Source organism: Lepisosteus platostomus, chromosome 12 (genome assembly GCF_059453375.1).
Source record: "Lepisosteus platostomus isolate fLepPlt1 chromosome 12, fLepPlt1.hap1, whole genome shotgun sequence".
Taxonomy (NCBI): Eukaryota; Metazoa; Chordata; class Actinopteri; order Semionotiformes; family Lepisosteidae; genus Lepisosteus; species Lepisosteus platostomus.
The window spans coordinates 41,622,240-41,638,113 of record NC_142622.1 but is presented as its reverse complement, the minus strand read 5'-3'; the positions used below and the strand labels follow the sequence as shown (position 1 = coordinate 41,638,113).

Below are 15,874 nucleotides of genomic sequence, written 5' to 3'. Positions count from 1 at the left end.
CTCCATTCTCACTGTATCCCTAAACACACTCCATTCAAGACACTGTTTATTCCTCGTTAACACTGGACTAAGGTTTCTATTCAGAAGTGAAATGCACGCAGACTTCATTCTCTTACGAAGTGGGCAAACATATGAGCTCTTCAGATTTGCTGTGAAGGAGAAACCCAGATCTTACTAGGATACTGGAGTCTCATTTGCAATAAGATGTCATTAGATATGCTATTGATAAATCTTCATAGAAGAGTTTCTGGATTTCAGCCACAGTTAGGGTCAATGACCTCTCATTCTTTGGGACACAGGTAAGGGCTTTATTAAAGATAAATTCTCCCGCATTTGCATCACAACTACATAAATCTAGTCTTTACTAAATACTGAATCGGAAATCTAGTTTGGTTTTCTACCCAGCAACTCACATGTTTGTGGATTTGGAGGGGGAAATATTTTGTTCTTTTCATTTGCTGCTTCATCTCCTATTCTGAAATTTCAAGCAAGTAAGAACTGATCTGAACAAAATTTGCCAGTTGTTTTTAAAGGCTTTTTAAGGAGCAAATCTTTCCTTGCAGCAGAGAAAAGCATGTGCAATAAAATTAGTACCAGAGAGCCTTTTATGACTATTTTTTATTCCCTTTTAGTACATTGAAAAAAATTGCAGTAGCTCAGTTATCTAGAACAAAAAGCTGCAACATCCAATTGCTTTGTCTGGGATGCATAACCAGTCAGCCGAATTATGCAAGTTCTCGTCTTTTTTATGATTATTCCACATTATGCATATTTTAAGAGTACTGACAAGTAATAAATAAAAAAGCTTCCCTGTTTCATATATTATAGACTTAACATGTCATCCAGCAAGATGTATTGTCCTTTTTATCGTTATGATTTTACAGCCATGTCCTCACACTGCTGCAGTAGCGACAAAACGAAATTGCTGGGATACTACACTTCTCCGGCACAACAGCAAAGGACCGAGAGTTAAGCAGAACCAGGGCTGCCCTTTGTTTATCTCAGAGATTTATGGAAAAAAAAAATACATCAATGCCTCATTAAGAAAAATGTTATGTACTGATGGTAAAAAACATCATCTCAGCCCTACTGTCAACACGAACACCTGCACAATTCGTTGCCTCTCTTGGCTTGTGAGTGACCTTTACTTTCAAGAGGACCTCTCTAACTCCATGCATGTGTAGAGAAAATAGTTTCTACGCACACATGAGCATGATACTGTACATTAGTCACAGGAAACCGTTACTCATCAATGTTAGTCACCAACGAAGAAAACCCCTTATATCAAGTACGATATGCTATTTCTAACAGGGCACTGTCCCAGGAAACACTCAAATTCATCATTCACATCTACAGTGATACTAGAAGCAGTTGCGAACATTTTAAACAAGCATGTTGACTGACTTGAGCTTCTCGCCACGACTGTTTTACATAATGAGAATGAGCCTTTTTTTCTCCTCTGAGGAAAAACAAAATCTGCAGAAGGTTAGTGCATCTTTTCAGACAGACACAGTATACAATCCTCTGTAATACAGTCTGCACAACTGCAATTAAGGCGTTTGGTTAAGTCAGATAATCATGCATTGTTGTGACCGAAGGACCAGTGGTTGTGACTGATGGGTGAATTGAAGGTTTGAAAATGACTGCAGTCAGTCCAAGGAAAGATCTGCCCAGTTATGCATCTTTTGACTAGTCCCAGCGTCTCTTGTGCACTATAGCTTCTTAGTTCAAAATAACCTAAAAATGAATTAAGTATTAATAATGGGAGAGAACATCCACAGACAAATTAAATGTAAAAAGGATACCTCTTTATGAGGCTCTTTCAGCTCCATTACCATGCAAATGATTTATTAAATGTAGCTGTTCTATATGCTGCTGGTTGTATCTGTGCCAGGCCGGCGATATACTTGATTAAGAAGAAATAGACACTGTGCAGCTATGCCGATGTGATTACTGACCTTTGGGTTGTGTAATTTATTACCTAAGCTTCACAGTGGCAGAATTTATCATGCAGAAGACCAGTTCTTTGTTCAGGCGCTCGGAGATGATTATTGGGTTTGCTTCTATTCCTGTCCTGTACAAATGGGTGAGGATCTTGGTTTGGAGTGTGGCTCGGAGTGCCTGGCTGAACAGAGGTGTTATTTTCTTCATGCCCATCTTCATTCTTGCATGATTTTCCTCCTTCCTCCCAGGGATAAGCAGGTTATGTCTGACAATGACTGGTTAGTCTAAATTGTCACTTTTCATGGAGGGTTTCAAGAAGCTTTCATACCTGCGGGAGAGGGATTGTGGATATTAACCACTACTGACTAAAAGACTAGAAGGAACAGGAGCCTATTGGACTCTTATCTCTTGTCTTCATTCCCCTTGCGTGCAGAGCCTGAGTATGTACTGCAAATGAAAGGTGGCCAAACCCAGAGGTAAAAATGATTTGATATACAGTATAGTAGCCGCTACAGCTCTGATCTAAGACTACTTTGCAACTGCTGTTTAATAAGACTTTGATGAACCACAGCAACATCACGCCATTAAATACGCATTCCAAGTACGATGACAACATGCTGCTGCAAGAGCCATTATTTACAGAAGCAGGTCTGACAGGCCATTCTCCAAAAGGAAACGCGTTGCCTGCTAAGAATTAATCACTGGGAACTGCCAGTACAATTCATTTGGATTGCAAAAGCACAGAGTAGCTTAGCTCATTGCAGGATTAGGAGACCCAACACATTTGATTGTTCTGAGGCCTCTATTCCTGAAATCCACTTGAAACCTTGTGAGAAAGTAAAAAGCTACAAAGATATTGGTTTACCAGCATTCCCCATACCCTGGCTCCTTCTCTTCTCCAGTGCATTTTCTTTCATGTATTTCTTGTATATTTTCTTAGGTAATGCTGCACAGAATATCTCCTTTGTCTAGCCTTCAAATTAAAAATATTATTCAAGCCATGAGCTGTTCAATTTGGTCTTGCCTGAAAATGTCAAGAGCTGTATCTACACTGGCTTTGAGAACAGCGAGCACCATGAATTGGTGTCGAAGCATTTTAGAAAGGGTAGAAAACGAACATTAAGGCTAACCAGATACGGTGTGCAACACGTAGAAATAATAATTTACCTTATCTGAAGGGGTGATGCAGTCAGAGGTACATTAATTAAGGCAAAACCACCCTCCCAGACTGCAGCCTGGTGCTGGTGGCGCAGGAGGTCAACAATTGATTTTTGTTGTGCTCATGGACCACAAAAGCTGATTCCTGCAGTGGCCTGCTGTTAAATTTACAGCCCTCGTGAGACAGCCCTGCTCTTGATATATTGCCTAATCTCATTTTCTGAATCAGTTTATTGCATCCAAGTGCCTACATTATACCCATAAAAAGGCCTTGCGTTAACTGCTCTCGAGAAATATTCCCATTAGAAAGGCCATTATGTTTCAATATTTGCCTGCTTTTCCCTATTAAAACAGTCCATCTCTAGTCGGTTTATATGCTATTAGTATAATTACGCAGCACACCTTTGTACATCTCCTGCTCTTCATCATTGTGAGCTATGCCACCTTCAAAATATAATGTACAGTAATAAAAAAACAATAACTTATTTAATTGTAAAATGCCCTCACAGCAGTCTTTATGGCTCAGTGGCAGAATAACAAGATGTCTCCCCATAACATGGAGCTTTTGTCATGGTATAGAGTATTGCCGGGGGGTTTTTTCAAGACAATGAGAGAGAGACAACTGTTTAACCCTTCAGGAAAATGCTGAGGGTGAGGAATGTGTTCGAGGTGGGGCTTGTTAAGATGTAGAAGGGCTTATTGTCCAACATATGCAATATCCACTGAAGAATGTTCTGTCTCTGATGATTAAAGCAAAAAAAGTCACCCCAGATATTGTCTTGGATGAACAAAGCAGTTTTCACAGCATGTTCAGTTAGTCTGGGGGCATCTGAATAATGATAATGCTGTAATGATGTATGACTGCGTTATTATAGTGGAAAGCTACAGTGTCCTGCACATGCAAAAAACTGAGAAAAAAGAAAAAACAGCAGAATTCTCTGGTGGCTTAAATTGAAATCAAAGACTGAAAAGATCTGGCCTCTATGATCTCTTCTCTGTTTTTAGAACGTGAAACGTGCATCTAAAACAAACTATACTGAATAATAAAAGAACCCAACTTCTTACAATCCCATCAAATTCATAAAGATATCAAGAAAAGGTGACCAGCTTTTTGTAGCAGGTGCACAGACTTTTCATTGAATATGCACAACACAGGAAAATCCGTACTCCCGATTAGTACTCATCCACAGGGGTCAGCCGCGAAACAAAGACACCACACATCATCCGCGTTCGTCCTGCATATTCAACGAGGCTGGGGTTCTGGTGTGGACGCTGTCACTGTCCCACCTCACAAGAGAGCTACAGTACTTAACACGAGCAGCACGAGGACTGCCTTGTCACTGACGGTTACGTCAACGAAAGCCCAGGTGAAGGGAGTCAGCGAGTCAACCTGCCATCAAGCGCTACTTGTGGGGCTTTGTAGTGACTCTTCACTCCTAGTCAGACCTGCCCCTAGATGGGCCTGGAGCACACAACCATTACATTGTGTTCTGCATGACTGTGCCACAGCTGGTGACGCTGATCAGGGTGGTCGACATAAAACCTTGAGTAACTACTGAAGAGAACTTGGTTCCCCTTATGGGGAACTCCAGGTGAGGTGTTGCTCCAAAACAGCAATGAAATGAAAGCACAGCTCTCTTGATACCAAGAGCACATGGGCTTTTCAACAGGCTTGACATGCTACAGGTGATGTAATGCTTATTTAATGTCAAGGACACATATGTGCCCCACAATAAGTCAGAAAAAGATCATTTAATCAAAGTAACAAAAGGAAACATTTAACCAAAGTCAAAACTCTGTATACCCGATTTTTAAGTCTTTTGGTTCCCAACATTTATAACTTTCCTTTAAGCTTTATCAGCAGCAAGACACTGTTCACACAATGATTTTCACAGCTGGTTTTGGAAAAATTGAAATAATCTAGATAATGATAAGATTATATCTTATCTTTTAATGGTGGGCTGTGTGGAATACAAATTTATGTAAAGTGGTAATTTTACATTTTGAGTACATAAACAGTGAAACACTCAAATGTGATAAGATAAGAGATTAGAGGGGCCTAACTGTGAGTTCTTTAACCAGGGATATATAAAGAAGTGTACTTTAAAAATTTCAGCTGTGGAATACATTGGTGGGAGGTTTCTCAGTTCGGCTCAGGAGGTTAAAATGTGATTTGCAGATGTAAGGCTAATTTAAAATCCGGAGAATTATTAATGCTTAAGTAGTAGGACATATTTTCATACAAAGTAAATTTTGAAATTCACATGAATCTTAAAAAAGACCAGTCCATTTCTAGAACACAACAGCTCTAGTTTTCTGTAGCTGAAGATGGTGCTGGAAATACTTGTGTAAATTACTACCGCAGCACAAAATACACAATATTCCTCACTTAAAAAAAATCTAAAATTTATAAAAGCCCACTAGATGATAGCTGAAGATGCATACATTTGTGATTCACGGACTAGTGGAACCAGTTCGACGGGTTCCTGAAATAACATGGAAAATTAAAGAAAAACGGGTCCTTTGTAAGATTTAACTCAACTGGAATAAAACAAAATTACTTTTTGCCCCTTAAATCATATGGAGGTGAGGCATCAGGACCTCCCACTAGACAAGTAGCAATGTACTGGTGGAGCAGAAAGGTGGTTTGCACAAAAAATCGATTACTAAATATATTTCACAATCATCTACAAACCAAGATGCTTATACTGTGTACTCCTCAACATTTGTATTACAATTTTTGATTGAAGCTCATCCCTTTATTAATGTCTCGTAGACACAGAAATCCTACTGTACATTCCCAGGCAGTGGCAGCGCAAAATAAAATGGTTAATACCACCTTAAAAGAGTCCTGTTTCTGTGACAGCTAGATATTGATTGGATTAAGTACACTGTGTGGCCAGCTGCTAGCTTGCATATTTAGGCATTACGATTCCTGTAGGAATTGAACTCATAAAGATAAACAGGATGAAAGATGAGTTTGCCTGCACAGCCTCTGTCAACAGGGTGTACTCGCAGGTGATTAAAGCAACATTCCTACAAAACACAGACAAGGTTATTTTTAGGAATTAGTCCAAGGTTAGACTCCACAAAAAATGGTCTGTGAATACACTCAACACTGAGGAACGCCAGAGGAGGACTGGGATCTGTAGCATTCCTAAAAGTTTACACATAACGCTCCAGGGAACGCAAGGGAATCCCGATACATTCACAGAGTGCTCTGCCTCTCAAACATCCAGATCAGATAACCACGAATCAGGGAGTATTCCTGCTCTATTGAAGCACAAATCAAGAGTAGAGTTGTGTTTCTATCCTCAGGTGACCCACTCCATTATTTAACCTTTAGATTTTCTGTTCACATACGCAGCCCCCCAGGTTAATTCAGTCTCTTCGCAATTTTGGGAGATATAATCGGTGACAACAATGCCTCTGAATCTTTTGAGATCGGTTTGAGTCTACAGTAGCTGCCTTTTGTTTCCTATCGGAAACCCCAACTGGTCCGATAGTTTCGTTCCGAATCATCAGCCAGTCTGTTCAATTCCAGCCTCCACAAGCTCTTGTAATTTCACTGAGATCGGCTCTGTTCTCCGTTTCCCCCTGTGATAAGCAGTTAAATTAAAAGGAAAATACTATGATTGTAAGGCTGCTGGAGCATAACGTCCGCTCACACACACACACACACACACACACACACACACACACACACACACACACACACACACACACACACTTCGCTTGGTGCTGGTCACACGCTCTCTCCCTCTCGGTTTCCTCACCAGTTCTTCACGAGCAGGGATTCCTTTCCATTTCGCTCCCTCTCACACCGCGGCGCCCGGCTTTCCCTCCCCACGCATCAGCGACTCGCAGCTCTTTCCTTGTCCTCTTCCTGAACTGCTAGCGCTCGCCCTTGCTCTCTTCTCTCTTGGCCTCTCTCCTCCTAGCTGGTCCTGTTAGGCCAAGGGGTGCTGTTCTGCAACCCCGTCTCGGTGCCGCTGTGGTGGTTGCTGTAGCCTGGTAGGGCCTTGCCCTTTTCTCTCCCAGAGCCCGCCCATCAGCCCGTGGCTCCGAAAGCGCCGGGAGCCCTGGAGACTCAGCCTGTGCTGTCAAGGCTCCACTCTCTCACTCGTGAGGAGAACAGAAGCAGGTACCTTGCCAAGCGTTGACCCACTCCTCCGGGTGCTCATGTGTCCAGTCAGCGCTGGTCCAGGAAGCCAGCCCTGTTCCTTGGCAGCGAATGTCATCCCCCGTAGGGCCCAGCTGACGAGCTACCGAGCAGCCCGTCTGCGTCGTGCGCCTGTGTGCCTCCTCAGTACAGCCTAGGCTCCGTCTTCCTTAGACTACCTTGTATGCTGCCGTGTTTCACATTTGCCCAGTAAGAGCTCCCCACTGGAGCTCGCCCACTCTCTCTCCTTCACCGCTGGAGCCTAGTCGTCGACCGAATCCCATTCTTCTCACCTCTTAATTACCTTCCGGAGAGAGGCTGCTTCCACACAGGGTGTATTCTGACAGCTCCGTTCTGCCAAGTGACATTCTGCTCACTGGTAGTGCTCAGCCCACATAATGCAGCTTCTTTCCACTGACAGGTGGCTGCCTTGACTCTGGGGTATGAACTCTGGCAGCCCCCTCTCTCACGACGTCATACCCCACTTGATGTTCGAGGCCTACGGATATCCGCTACACATGTGCCAGGTATACCAGAAGAGTCAAGTGCTATGTTTGACACAACCTTTGGTCCTGCTTCTAACTATACATTTGAAAGGCCTTTATACCAGCCCCTAGCTTACCACAACAATATGATCCATGACCTAAATCATTGTCCCGTTACTGTATTGGCGTTCTTAGTGCCCTGAGGCCAAAGTGTCATTATAACTGCTTCCACACGATCTTGGCTATGACCATTACTGATCCCCTCCATGATCATAGACCTTTGTCCCCTTCCAGTGCTAAGGAGATCCTCGATTTTCCTTTTTTCACCTGGCCTTAGAAATCACACCCTTTCCCTCTAGGCGTTGACATCTTCACAGACACACACAGACACACACAGACACACACAGACACACACAGACACACACGACTCTCTTCCCCCGAGTCACTGATCGCACTCTCATTCCTCTACACTTTAGGACTTCTCATAGACCGAATTTCTGTTACACACACACCTTTGAATGTACTGTAAGTGTGTGAGAGAGGAAAATATTTTCAGAGAGAGAGTACTATCTAGCTTACTCTGTGATGTCTCCCTCTCAAAATACGTTTCTCTCTCACACAAACACTGATCTAAAGTCTCTCATTTACAGCGGGAAAGAAAACAACTACTTCGCCAGACAGCAATCCCTATTCCAGTGCTGACTCACCTCCCGAGTCAATACACACTTTTTTTAAAACACAGATCTTTTAAATATGCCCCTGCTCATTCTTCTTGAAGGTTACACCCCAAGAAACAACTGGACAGACTGACTCTGACACTGTGTCTTTCTAGGATATTGTCAGGAAGACTACCCACTGCTTCAGAATTTGTTTATTGGTTGTGCAGATTACTGTGCGACTGGATTCCTATTTTAGACCATTTCAAACATGTTTTTCTAGGCAGAGGAGTCTTTTTTTTTAAAGTAGACTTTTGCGATGTCTTCTTAGTTAAACACCCCTCTCCTCAACATTACAGTAGTAATTGTTATTCCGAAATCAATAACGGTATCTGCTTTGGTTATTTAACCAGTTTGAACATGAATCAGGAAATCTCTTAATCTTTTATTAAGTATACAAAAGCTCAACACGAACAGCTTTAAAGAGGTGCTCCTGGCTCCACCTCCGGATGGAATTGTTATTCCTGTAGCAGTGAATGCATTTGCTTCGTTTAGGAAAGCATTCTGCACAACACAGAAATAAACTGAAGTGGCATTTCCAGCAGGGATAATCGAAAGCACTTATAAAGCAAGACAAGCTTCCTTGGGCTTTTATTTCGGTACTGAATATATGGTTAGAAAGTGGATCGACTTGCTTGACCGTTTTTCAGCGACTCCTGTCAAAATCCTGTGTTTGAGAAGCCGCATATAAAAACAATTAATTCGAGCGTGGAGCAGTGACAGTATGCGTTGGCAGCAAAGGAACAAGTAAAAGTTAATTCCACACTGAAAAGTAGAAGGAACGAAAAAAACATGTTTTGGCTACTAAGCCCTTTCATGGTAAAGATACCTGAAAAACTATTAACAGTCATAGAGGTGTGATTTTTCTTTTTTTCTGCTTAAATCCATACTCTTTAAAAACAACTGATATCTGCTCAAGTAAAATCAAGTAACTAATGTACTTAACAGAAAAATGAACTTAAGCAAAACGCAAGTGGCTTAAAGCAACCGTCTGACAATTGTAAAAGCACCACACATATGTTTATGATTTGAGATGTTTTTCTTCTTCACAGTAAGCACAATATTATGAAAACAACAAAGAAACGACAGAAAACGTTCTCAAAGCCTCCTAAAGCCATATGAGCAACGTTGGAAATATGAATGCTAAAGACAGCACAAAACACTAATAAACTGTATTATTTATAGACTTAATAATTCTTTAGCCACTGATCTGTCCTTCCTTCTGCTGAATTACATGATCACAGTTCAGAGTTGAGACTGTAATTTATTCTTTGCATTTTGGGTTTTAAATGAGGTGAAGTTTGTTTGTAACTTCCCAGTTACCTGCAAAGTGTGACTCACTCTGTCTTGGTGTAGTTGAGATTATCTTCATCTCCATATCCTTTTCCTTAAGAATAAAACATATAATACAATTGCTGATAAACTGCTGGGGACAGTGATGAAACAGATAAAATGTTCTCTGAACTGGTTGCTAAACTTCTTCTGGACTTTGACCATATACTGTTACTTGTGGGGGCATGTTTATTCTCTGTCCATTAACAAACACATTTATACAATGATCAGCAGGGATAAATGAAGAATGTTTTGGAGTTAATAAATGTATAAAGTGGTGTATGACTCATTTTAATTATTTACTAACGTACTGTCAACTTCAAAGGGCAGTCCACATCGTCAGGTACAAATGAGGTATATTTTCTTCATCTTAAAAAAGACAGGGTGATGCTTGTGATTTTTGCAGGAAGAACATTATTTTTGAATAGTTAAAAAACAGCTAATGCCTCAGCATTAATTAGCCCAGATCAAGTGATTATGACAAATGCATTCACAGAGCCCAGGGGAAAGGAGTGTCTGGTGTAACAGTGACAAGCATTAACTTTGCTCTGTGTTGCTGTCCCTTATGACAGATTACTGAGGTATAACTGTACAGTATCCTTTTATAACATGGTTTCCTCTTATTATTTCTGGGCTTGCCCTGGTACGCTTTTACAGTGCGGAGAGACAAAGAAAAGCATTGCATTCTTCAGTGGATTTTTAAAATTTATTTAATTCCCAGATACATGCAGATCCAGAAAGGAACAAAACGTATTTTCATTAGACTAGTAAAAATGTGATTTTCATTAGTGTGAATTGTAAACCAGCACCCTTAAATACCTGCTTTTAAATTGCATGTGACTCAAGTTGCACTCTTACAGTTGAGTGGTTGTGCTGTGACATTCCTTCCCCAATGCTCGATAAAAGTAAGTTTTAAGACAAGGGCAGTTTTAAAAACCAATGCCTATGAAAAAGACTTGTATTGACAAATCGTTTCCAAAGTCTGCTCCTGTAGTACTCCTGTCGTTGGTTTTTGTTCCAGTTGAATACTGAGTTGGTTAAAATGAGTCACCTCTTTGATTTTAATCATTTTCTGCACTCCAGTCTTATTTTCATAAATAATATTGTTTATTTGAATTCCTTGTAACCAAGGACTGTTACAAACCATCTTTATTTAACAACTTTTTAAAAATTGCTGCTTTCACATAGATTTCCAAAACAATTTGTTATTAAATAGTGATATACAGACACAGAACAACACTCTGTCTGATGCTCAGATTACCAACACAAATACTGTCTCTGACTACTGCTTAAATTCCACCGTCAACAAGAGGAATGTGAAATCCCGGCTCTGGGACAGAATTGACACTAATGTCTTTCACTTTCAAGAGCTGAAACAGATTTGATAAAGCAAATTATCAAGTAAGGGGTTCAATATGGTTAATTCATGTACTCCAGCAATATTATAGTGTAACACTGCTGTAGAAAAATCACCAAGGCTGAATTTCAGAATGTGTACTGTAGTTAAAAGTTTGGAACTTCTCAACTCAAAGAGACATTGAAGAATGCATGGCAGGGTCTCATTAATCCAAAATGTACTGTATTTATTCCAATGCAAACAGGAGCAAATATTTGTCATGTACCCATGAGCTGGGTGTGGCACTGGAGCTATTCAAGTGAAACACCGTCCTCAAGGGGATAATAGCAGTGTCTCACCTGGGAGACACAGCCTTCAAACTCACAACCTTCTACTTATGATTGCAGAAGATAGATGTTGCATACCTGAAAACATATCAATTACACGCAATTCCATTTATTGGGAAAGTTTCTCAAATGCAAAGCGTTTTTTTAATCTAAAGCAAAATTTACAGAGCCTCCCGAAATCAGAAGGCTGTTCAAAAAGTAATTTATTCGTTTTGCTCGCAACACAAGAAAAACGTCCACACCCCCAAAATGGAAGTAAGAATCTCTCTGTGCCTGTTTGAGATTAAAGCAACAACAACAAAAAAAGAGAACTAGAAAATCTGTAGGACACTGATACTAGAACCCACAGAAGAAAATAATTGTACTGCACAGCAGAGCACCAAGAACAGAAACTGGGAAACACTGAGTTAACTGAGCAACAGAGAGGAAATGTTCCTGCATAATGAATATCCTTAGACAGGAATGGAGTGTATTGGTCTGGAGGTGGTAACCTTGAAACCTAGAAGTTATCAAAAAAAGATTCACAAATTTTGCAAAGCAAGGCACACATAAAACAAGAAGGAACTTTCTGAGCTCAACTGGATATAATTTGGATTTCACTTACTGTTACTATAAAACGTGTTGATGTGTTTACCCTACAGAACAAGAGCATATGCTGTTTCAAAAGAATTATGCAACAATTCTTTGCACATTTGCTTTTTGGGGGTGTTGGCAAAGACTTTTAAGATGTTAAGATCCACAATGAAGCCCCCTTTCTGTTTTGCAGAAATTAAAAGGGCACTTTGTTATTTTATTTCATTCAGTTAGATTTAACCACTATGAGGTCTTCACAAACCTGCATTTCAACAAATTGGAATTTCATCTGAAGCTGCAACTATCAGGAAGTTGCCATCATTTTTTAAGGTGCTGTTCCCTGCAGTAAGGGAATGCTCCAAAGAAATTCGTAACACTCCTTCCGGATAAGGCTATATGACGTAATCAGCCGATAACTTATCAATAGTTCATGAGCTGATCAGGTTGATCAGGCCACTAAACCACCTATCAGGTTAAACCAGAAAAAAATCAATTTTTGTCTTCAACAAATACATTTTCCCTGTATTTTCTTGTGATCACTTTTGGTGGTAAGGTGCTGGATCTAAGGCTCCTGGCTGAATCGAACAGATGCAAACTACACATGGGACTGAACGGTTATGATGAGCTCCAGTCACAGGGGTCTGGAGTACAGACCGACGGACCTAGTGCTCGCAGTGAAAACCAGAAGGCATTGGTATCAGGCAGAGTCGATGAAGTACAGAAGGTACTAACCCTAGCCAGGGTCTTATTGATGGTGCTGTATGCTACAGTACAATCTGATTGTACTGTATATTAAGGGATTTATTGGAGTTTTGTGAAAAATTATTTTTAAACCTTACCTTCTTTTCACTTTTGTAGTATGGCTTTATTTTTAGCTCTTAATATGCCTTTAACCGAGCACTGTTTCATGAGAATAACAAGCTTCACTATAGAAGATTCTTCTAAGGAATGTTTATGAAGACAGGAGACTGTCCTCCTGTCCAGGGTGACCCTGCTTTGTGCCTGTTGCTTGCCTGAAGAAGCTACCTGGATGAAGCAGATACGAAATGGATGGATTGATATATTACAGAAGTGTCAAGACGGCAGGAGACACGGGTGTAGGCCTATGGTCCTGACATCATCTGTCAGAGTAGAAGAAATACAGTATTTCGGGTGCCGAGACTTCTTCAGGTGTTTCTTCCAACAACTCAGCGCGCGCGGTTAACCTTTACTTGTTAACAGAGACATAGCGAAACGAAGAACGTCTTCTCGTTTCCATTACAGAAGAACTCAAAAGGCAAGAAATCGCTCACGTTTCGGTTCAAAATTGGAGACATTTCATAATCACTTCGCTGAAACGCATTTAAAAAATGACCTGTTACTCATATAGGCCGATCCTCCGGAGTGGCGATTCTGTACCTGTTCACAATGACCTAGAAAGCCCTCTGTGCACAGTTCTGCAGTGCTCTACTTTCTATGATGGCCTAGTTAATCGATATTAAACTTCAGCCATTAGAACAAAAAAGACATTCTACCTTAGAATATATAGTAATTAACACTTATTAGGACCTATTATTGTATGTTGTTCTACCTAATACAATGCAAGGCTGATGAATAATATCTACAATACCCAGACAGATAATCAGTACAGATAAATGGTGAGGGGAAGCAAGAGAAAGATAGAGAGAGAGCCTCCAGATTGTATTTCTATCAGAAAAATGTCATTACGAAGCATTCATGAGAAACAGGAACATAAGCCTATAAGCAGTGCAAACTGTGTGCAATCGTTTCAGCATTCCAGATTTACACGACAATTCAATTTTCAAGGGCATGACTGCACAGTAAACGGCTGGTTTAACATTTTAGCTCTGATGATAACATAATGAGCTATTATAACAGCTACTGAGGTTAATTCCTCTCGGCTAATTCAGCCTGGTGATACAGAAGAATTCTTTTTTGCCATATTTAGAGCACTTACAGATCGAATACTTTGCAAATGTACATGACAAACTCTTCTCTCACTTTGAAGGTGCAGGTTAATTCTGGAAATTTAGCAAGTCTATGGGCAATACATGAGCTTCCACTTTCTAGAGTCACCACATGCCTGACAGCTCTATTTTTAGTTGTCAGGCAACACTGCTGATGAGAAATGAAAGTACAATTGTCCCTTTTTAGCTTTGTGCGGCGATTTTCAGAATAACGAACTGAAGCCTCTTGTGAAACCCAGACACAGAAACCACGCAGAAGCCTCACCATGAGAAAAAGAAAAATCAACAAAAGTTGCCTGAACACGTCCTCAGTTTGGAACTATACAAAAACTGCCATTAAGAAAAAATAACCACGATGCAAAGCCATAAATCAACTCTGACAACTTTATATCCAATATGGTAACACTCCGAGCCTCAGTCATTGTGGAATGCAATTTAAACCTGCCTTTTTCTATTTCAGTTTTTTTTAAGCATTCGTTATAAAGACGTCAAAGAAAAGATGTTACATACTGTATGCCTCAGAAAAATCCTGTTAACTTATTAACACTCACAATTCAACACCGTTAATTACTGACTATGAACTTGGCAGAGGTATGAATGCAAAGGATTTGCGCTATTAGCCTTTATAACTCTAATATGTTAGGCCGTCATTTTACAATTTTGAAGTGGGGATGTTTATAAACTTGTGAGGGACATTAAAACTGGCTTAAAGATTTCCGAAGCCGAGTTACTAAACCTGTACAGCAATGCTTTTGGCAAAGAAGGGTTGACTATAATGAGTGGAATCTCTCTATCTATGGCTCAACTCAAAACCTATCGCTGGACATCTTAAAGATGCGTATAAAACAAATAGAGAAACACTTCCTGTCATGATTATTCCACAGAATCATTGTCATACAGCTCTGGGTGTCTCTGGAAGTATACCATGCACAGTGGAGCGTGAAAGCCCCCTCAGAAACGTTCCTGACAACTTCACTTCCTATTTCTGTAGTGCGGTTCAGCTCAGCTCATTTCTCTATACTTCTAATAACACAATTCGTCTAGAAAAAAAGTTCTTCGAAATGGACATTCGCTCACTCTGGGAATATTCAATCGAATGAATGACTTCTCTTACCCAAATGAAACCCAATAAAGGAAAAAATCAGGAGCAGTGGGGTGCAGTAACGACTCATGTTCGGGACTGATACAAGGGAGGTTCTGGGTTCACATCCCAGGCGGACCCATGATGTTGTATTCCTGAGAAAGGGGCGTCACTCTGGATGCTCTAGTAAAATTCTCAGCTGTGTAGAGCAGCATTTCAGTCACTCTGGACGGAGGCCTCAATCAAATTAATTAGCAGGAAGAACCACAACATCTCAACAAACCTCCTTTAACGTTAAAACACTCTTCATGGAAACAAGCCATGTACTAACTAAAAAAAGACTAATCATCCTCTCATTTTAGTGCTTCAGTAGTTATGTATGATATATATTAATCAAAGCTAACAGCAGTACTAACACTTTGCTTAAAAATACATTACAATTTTTTTATAAAAAGAGGCAAAAATGAATAACAAAATCATAAAGTACTTTTGACAACACGATACGTGTGTAAGTGACACGATAAATAAATGACAAAGAGAGAGAAATGTCACAGTTAGTTTACGTTTTGATTAAGGAGAAACGGAGTTAGGAGTAAAAATTAATATAACACTTACTTGATTTTACGGTCTTGGTTAATCAGTCCTTGGCTTTCCTTTTCATTCAGGTACCATAGCTGAAACCTACAGACAAGAGAGCCTGGTCATTTACAAAGCCCTCCAATGTACTGTGTGGCTGAAACATGCAGACGATTGAATCCTTTATCCCAAATCAC

The 15,874-nt window shown here is 40.3% G+C and overlaps 1 protein-coding gene across 14 annotated transcripts in view; it reads right to left on the bottom strand.

The window, feature by feature from the left end:
• pag1 (phosphoprotein membrane anchor with glycosphingolipid microdomains 1) overlaps positions 1-15,874 on the bottom strand; it is a 55,450-nt gene that overhangs the window by 26,796 nt on the left and 12,780 nt on the right. For 4 of the 14 annotated variants that reach the window (XM_088601956.1, XM_088601960.1, XM_088601957.1 and 1 more), the window contains exon 2: positions 15,717-15,782. The exons of 1 other annotated variant lie outside the window; for it this stretch is intronic. Coding sequence is in view for 2 of the 13 variants with exons in the window: in XM_088601954.1 (XP_088458080.1) it covers positions 1,982-2,163 (182 nt within the window). In the remaining 11 variants the exon portion in view is untranslated. Of the gene's footprint in view, positions 1-1,958; positions 2,273-6,878; positions 7,626-9,788; positions 9,871-15,712; positions 15,783-15,874 lie in introns of those variants that run through there. 9 more of the 14 variants (XM_088601954.1, XM_088601955.1, XM_088601958.1 and 6 more) reach the window with 7 other exon arrangements.